Source organism: Alnus glutinosa, chromosome 4 (genome assembly GCF_958979055.1).
Source record: "Alnus glutinosa chromosome 4, dhAlnGlut1.1, whole genome shotgun sequence".
NCBI lineage: Eukaryota > Viridiplantae > Streptophyta > Magnoliopsida > Fagales > Betulaceae > Alnus > Alnus glutinosa.
This window is the reverse complement of record NC_084889.1, coordinates 34277455-34284576: the sequence shown is the minus strand read 5'-3', so window position 1 is coordinate 34284576 and position 7122 is coordinate 34277455. Positions and strand designations below refer to the sequence as shown.

General features: G+C 34.3%; 1 protein-coding gene across 1 annotated transcript; it reads right to left on the bottom strand.

Annotated features, from left to right (window-relative positions):
• Nucleotides 1-4078: 4078 nt before the first annotated feature.
• LOC133866825 (class V chitinase-like) lies at nucleotides 4079-5866 on the bottom strand. Its single transcript, XM_062303477.1, has 2 exons — nucleotides 4677-5866; nucleotides 4079-4453 (listed from the first exon to the last, which is right to left on the bottom strand). The coding sequence occupies exons 1-2, from the start codon at nucleotides 5686-5688 to the stop codon at nucleotides 4428-4430; spliced, it is 1038 nt and encodes a 345-aa protein (XP_062159461.1). The 5' UTR covers nucleotides 5689-5866; the 3' UTR covers nucleotides 4079-4427.
• Between the last annotated feature and the right edge of the window lie 1256 nt (nucleotides 5867-7122).

The following is a 7122-nucleotide window of genomic DNA, read 5'->3' as shown; positions in this document are numbered from 1 at the left end:
AAAAAAAAAGATTAATAGAAAGCAAGTTTTTCTTTTTATTTTTTCGTATGTTTTTATTTTTTTTAAAAAAAATTGTTTTCCAAAACTATTAGCGGCCGCTTTTTTGGCCGCTAATAATCAATTATTAGCGGCCACTTTATTTGTGGCCGCTAATAGTTGATTATTAGCGGCCACTTATGTGGCCGCTAATAGTTTTATTATTAGCGGCGAAATTAGTCGCCGCTAATAGTTTCCCGGAATTTTCCACACCTCCCCGCCAAGTTATTAGCGGCCATTTTTAGCGGCCACAATTAGGTGGCCGCTAATAGTTTACAAATAACGGCGACTATTAGCGGCCAATTGTTTTTGGCCGCTAATAGTGTATTATTAGCGGCCACTTTTAAAAGTGGCCGCTAATAACATGATCATTAGCGGCCACTATGCGTTGGCCGCTAATAATGTGGCCGCTAATGATCAAATTTCTTGTAGTGGTAGAAACTTCCAAGCGATAGACTGGAACTTCTACATATGTTTACAGCTATATAATTTGTCTTAAATGTTTTCTGAATAGTCAGTGTTTACTGTATTAGCTATTGATAAATTATGGCTGATATAGTGTTCGCATGACTAAAAATAAAATAAATGTTAATTCTTTGTGAAAACTTAGTTAGTTTAATATCACTGAGGTCTTAGTATGTTTTATACTGAGACGATAGACTCATTCTTTCACCTATGCAGATGTGGATGCCACCACAACCGTGTAGATGATATTCCTATGATTGCAGACTCTCCTGAGGTTGATGATGATTCAGTAGCGTTCTATTTGGGTTACTACGATTGAAGCCCGTAACGACAGTCGTAGTGGGATTGGACTATGGTATCCTTATTTTGAATATTTTTATGTATGGCTTGTGACATATGTGTCACGTATTCTTTTTGTATAAACCATTCTTTTGTAGTAGTTATATGTTGTTAAGCCTTAAATAAATAGACTTGTGTTATGACTCACTTTTGTATAAACAACAGGTTTATTATAGTTATGTTTTTTCGTGATATCATGATGTATTCCGCTGTAGATATAACTCTGTATATCAGGTATATGTTATGGGGCTTGTACCATATGTTGGTTGAGCGACACGTAGTCGTGCCACTTCGATGATTCGTTTTACGTTTTGTATAAAAAAAATAATTAAAAAAAATTAAAAATTAAAAATTAAAAATTAAAAAAAAAAAAAAAAAAAAAAAGAAGAAAAAAGAAAAAGGAGTTTTTTTTTTAGCAAAATTGGGTAGCGCCACCATAATCACCCTTGGATTTCTTAGCAAATTTACAAGGTTTATTTTTAAAGTTTTCCTTCCTAGGTTTGAAATTTTTTTATTAACCGTATAACATGTTATCGGCTTAATTTCTCAAGCACATAACGGATATACTAAGGGTAGTTCGAGGAATCATAACACCCCCCTAAATCAAATCTAGAGCTAGCTGAATAATATTAATTTTTACTTAATTTTATTAAAGAACTTATGCCGTCTTTAAATAGACACTTACAATGCAAAGTATAAGTAAAAGACTAACTAGAATAAACCAATTCTAATGTTATCTATAATGATAACATATTATCTATAACATTTAAATCATAATCTAATCCTAATTCTAATGTTATCAATAAAGACAATTTATTATCTCTAAGTTATTATAATCTTAAATTGCTAATAAAATATACATTCTTCTTCTAAATTAAGAGAGTCTTGCTACTACAAGACTTCTTCTGCCATAGGATGTAGACCCATAATAAAACATGACAAGGTCCTCATCGTTAAATGATTCCTCATTGGAGGAGTCATCGGCCTCTTCCTTGACAAGCTTTAGTGCAATATAATAGACTTGCTTTTCTTAGGTTTAGGCAATCTGAGCTCATAAGTATGAATAGAACCCAAAAGCTCTTCGACTCTTACAGAGTCAAGATCCTTGTTTTCTTCTATGGCTGTGACCTTGGGAATAAATCGTTCAACTAAAGACCTCGTAATATCTAACAATTTTAGCATCAATTTTTTTCTTACCGAGGTTAAAGCTGGAGTTAGCAATTTCATTGATTTTGGCATAAAATTCATCAAAAGCTAGAGTTAACATTTTAAGTTTAGAGGTTTAAACATTTTATGTTCCTTCATGGGTGGCTTCCAAAATATCCCATGCTTCCTTCAAAATTTCACATTGAGATATTCGTTGGAATTCTTCTTGTGAAACTGCCATGAAGATGACCTTCATTCCCAATACAAGCATTCTTTCTAGCCGTAGTTCATTTAGCTATCGTCATGTCTGGACGTGTTCATCCAGACTTGACGATATACCAATTAAACATCCAAAGACTTAAGGAATGCTCTCATACGCACCTTTCAACATGCATAATTATTTCTATTAAAATACAAAGGAACATTAAGAGATTGAGATTGAGACAATATTTGATCAAGAAGTCAAAGATCACAATCAGTAAATTAATCATTCATAGAGTGAATCTTAAGCACTAATACCAATTGAAGAATACAGCTAGCCCAACAACTCAAACTAAAACATAGAAGGGGGAGTTGAATGTGTTTTCAAAATAATGCAGAATTTAAAAACTAACAATCACAACCAACACTCAATTATACAGCACAATAGAGAATGAAAATTCTGTAGTAGTGAAATAAAGACAAAACACCACAAAATATCAATCACCACACAAGCAACACAAGGATTTTGGTGATTTGAGCACCTCAAAGATAAATCACGTAGGGGCAATCAAATCCAAGAAATCAATCAATTATAAAAGAATAAGAAATTACAAGTTGTTCACACTTACAAAATCTTTGTAGTTGACACAACCTTGTACTAGACAAGTGATCCGCTTGCCCACTACTGCAGTAGTTATCCTAGAACCTCTAGACAACTTTTATATTTTATCTCCTTTATCGGAACTCTGATAGAGTAAAGATTTTTTTTTTTTTTTTTTTGTGAAGAAAACATGGTTGTGGTTTAACAAAACAAACTCTAAGAGAGAAGCACTTGAAAGCAAATGAAGAAAAATGTTGTGTGATCTTTGGAAATATTGTCTCTTGCCCTTAAATAGACTCGAGAAAGTGGCCTTTAAATCTGGAATTCGGTTTCTAAAATATTGCATATTTTCAGCTGCAGTTTGAACTATTTATGGCTCAGTTTGAACTATCATAAGGTTTCTGTGATTTTTTGTGATAAGACAAGGATTTCTGAAGTGGCACATTTGAATTGCACTTGGGACACCACATTCTTGAAGTTCTTAGTTTGAACTAAAATAGAACGCCACTTGGAACGCCACAATTTGAAAGTCCTCAATTCAAACTGAAATGGAACGCCACTTAGAACGCCAAGTTTTATCCAGCTTTTTAGTCTTCTATTTACAACTTGTTTTGGTCTAGTAAACATTGGAATTGAAAAAGTTTCATGAAAAACAATATTGTAGCATTTTCAATTAGCTTTCCAACATCACCAAGTTTGTAGTTATCTAAATGTCTTGATCATTTTACTATGACTAGGTCAATGTTGAACTACATACACAACCTTGAATTCTTATGTCAGGGAGAGAAGTTGCTACAATAATTAGTATAAATTTAATTATAGATGATTTTAGGGATACCATTTTGATAGGTGTTTTGGCTGAAACTTGATGTATTATGAAACACTTATTTTATATATTTTCTTTTGTTTATTTATTTTTTTTTCTTTTTTCAAAATTGAATTGATGCTAATTTCATTTTTATATATTTATTTCATCTTCAATCTTAATAAATTTCTTGTTCATGCTTTGACCATTATCCCTATTTAATTTAATATATTTGTAATTCATGCCAAGGCAACCAGCTTGACCCTTGTCCAAAATACTTAATTTATGGCTATGTCCCTGCATACAAACAAACATTTTGATATTGAATTTGCCAAACACTAAAAAGCTAACAAATATTATTCTATCATTAGTCAATATAAACCCCATTAGGCTTTAATTACTAAAAATAAGACAAGGTACGTACGTACGTATCCAATTATCGGTCTTATTGTTGATAATACAAGATGTTAAATACAACTTAAATATCTGATTATTGCCCTTATTATGGATAATAAAAGCTTCTATATATGATCGAAATAACAGAGCACATCCGAGTATTGGCCATACAACACACCATATTTGATAATTGGCCTTATTGTTGATAATACAAGTATAATACTATTAAGCTTCTAAACGTACACGACATATCTGATTACAGGCCTTATTGTTGATAATACAAGCTTCTATGTTACAAATACACGCGGGTCTGATTATTGGCCTTACAACACACCTGATATTAATTGGCCTTATTGTGGATAATACAAGCTTCTAAACACGCACGACACAACTAATTATTGGCCTTAATGTCTGTAATAGAAGCTTCTAGTGATACCATCACGCATTATCCCATGCTTCAGAAGCTGCCACAGCAATAATTAAGAAGAACAAGCTACAAGTTAGAAACTTGAAGACATGCAAATTCAAATTGGAAGAGTACTACGTACTTTAACTTCAATAAGGATATATAGGATATAGAGTAATAATCAATATTAATTAAGATGATCAGTTTCTTGATGCATGCATGAGTATACGTGCGCAAGTACGTACTTGGAATGAATTTATACTAGTATTTTACGGTTTTACCTATCTTTGAAAGATTACAGTCAACAGTGTCGTCGTCAAGATGCCATGCAAAGTAACCGCGCAATCCCTTTTTCTTGGCATATCTAACCTTAGTAGAGATGCTATCTTTACCGTCATAACCAATCCATGTCGTCCCAGAATAGCAATAGTCCGTCACATAAGAGGGATCAAACTCTTTTACGGCACTAGTCATAGTACTCACGATTTTGCTATATGGTATGGGGTCACTTCCAGCCACCGCTCCGTTCGCCGGCGAGAATATTTCATGGTTCTTAGCATTCGCCAGTACCCAACTGCGGCCATGAAATGGAAGGCAGAGGACTAATCTGTTGGCCTGCAAACCTGCACGAATCCAAGCTCTGACGCCGGTGTCCACGCTACTTTGACAGCTTGTTGGATTATACAATGGAGCAGGCGGTCCAGTCAGCTTGGGTGATAAATCAGGGGTGTACACATCGTCAGCCATTACGTTGACCCAGTCCAAGCTATCTGAGATAGCCTGAATCGGATATTTCAAGAAAGACGAAAAGTCTGAGGAGTAAAACACCGCTGCGGCTAGAAGCAACGGCGCTTTTCCAGCGCGCCGGGACTCTTCCTTCACGGCAGCTCGCCATTCAGTGAGGAGTGAGCCAAGGTTGGCCATTTCTTCGCTCGAGTAGGGATGCTGCCAGTTGAGGCTGAGGCCATCGTAGTTGTAAGTCCGGGCTAGACGGATGGAGGAATCTATGAATGTTTGCCGAGAGCCAGGAGTGCTAGTCATTGAAGCGAAGATGGAAGGATCGGAGCCTCCTCCGCCGATGGAGAGAATGGTTTTAACATCAGGGTTTCCTTGTCGCACAGATTCGGTGAAGAAATGAAACTGCACCGAACCCTTGAGAGGAAAGGCGACTTGGTAGCTGATAGGGTCCACATTGGCAAAGGCAGCAAAAAGATGGGTGAAAAGGGAGGAATCTATGTTGGTCACCGGGAAGTTACTCTGGAAGTACCAGTATCCGGCTTTCACTTGAGCCATTGAAGGGAAGGCGAGATCGATAGGTAGCTAGGGAGAATAGTCTTGCTTGGTAGCTATATCATATATGTGAGATATATATAATTCCTTGGCGCTTAATTTCAGAAGAGAGAGCATGCGTATATATAGCCACTAGCCACAGACTTGTCATCAACCAACAATAGCGGCATTTGTTATGGACAGCCGTATGTATCGTAGTCTTAATATATATATATATATATTTATTGAGCTTTTCTGATTATTAAAGGCATGATGATTGAATGGGTGCCCCAATATTTTTTTCCCCTAGCTAGACTTCCAGAAGCAGACAATATAACTTGCAAATAATTAATAAATACATTCATAAAATAAGAATTAGTAAATACAATGGCCTCATGTTCATGTTCAAGGACAACAACAATGATATTTTCGTTACTTGATCCAGCCTGGTGTAATTGGTCGGATAATTAAGCTTTTGATTAGGATAAATGATGATTTAATATGGTACCAAAATAAAAGTCTTGTGTTCGAATAATAACTCTTTTATTTATCTCTCATTTCAATTAAATATTCTATGTGTTATATTAAAAGAAAGTTTAAGCCCACACATGGGGGAATGTTTTAAAATATGATTAAATGATTAAATTTACCTATTCCTATTAGTTTAAACTTTTGGAATAAGTGGTTCTCCAACACTAAACTCATAAGTCTTTGCTGAAAACGACTTCCAGGCGGTTTTGGCACAAACTAAGAATTTTGTGCCCTCTAATAAGAGAGTGACACGTGAGCATATACCAAGAAAAACAAATGAATGCAAAACACTAGATCTAACCCTTCAATCCTCTCATTTATGAAAATGAACAAACCCAGATTTTGTAATCATAGCCTCATAAGTCGAACCTATCTACAATGTTTATACAATTTTTTTACAACTGTAATAATTTTTATTTTTATATTTTTTTTAAAAAGAATTAACCATTAAATATGTAGGACTCACAAGTAAAAAAATAGACCCAAAAGTTAATTTTTTTTTTAAAAAAAAAGATTTGTTAGAGTCGTATAAGAATTATGTCAAGAGTTATACAACAATCATTTTCCGTAACAGGTTTTTGTCTTTTTTTTTTACATAACCAAATTATCATTAACTTCTTTTTTACAAAATCAAATTCCTGATCTAGGTTCTGCAACGATAGCTTGGTTGTGGACGTTGCAAAGACATCCCTGAACTTTGCAAAGACGAAGCTAAACCGAAGCCAAAGACTCATGCAGGACAAAGAAGAACCGCAAGACAAAAACTCAAGCATAAAAAAAATTAAAAATTAAAAATTAAAAATTAAAAATTAAAAATTAAAAAAAAGAAAAAAAAAAGAAGAAGAAGAAGAAGAAAAAGTAATTACTAATTCTAGACAATTTGGACAAAACCGTCTAGAATTAATTCCTGACGCTTTTGCCTTAATC

Bases quoted from the DNA above. Each gene is read 5' to 3' on its own strand.
- LOC133866825 (XM_062303477.1), bottom strand. From the start codon at position 5,688: ATGGCTCAAGTGAAAGCCGGATACTGGTACTTCCAGAGTAACTTCCCG. The intron at 4,454-4,676 runs GTAAAACCGTAA...TTGCTGTGGCAG, and splicing joins CTGTAATCTTTCAAAGATAG to CTTCTGAAGCATGGGATAAT.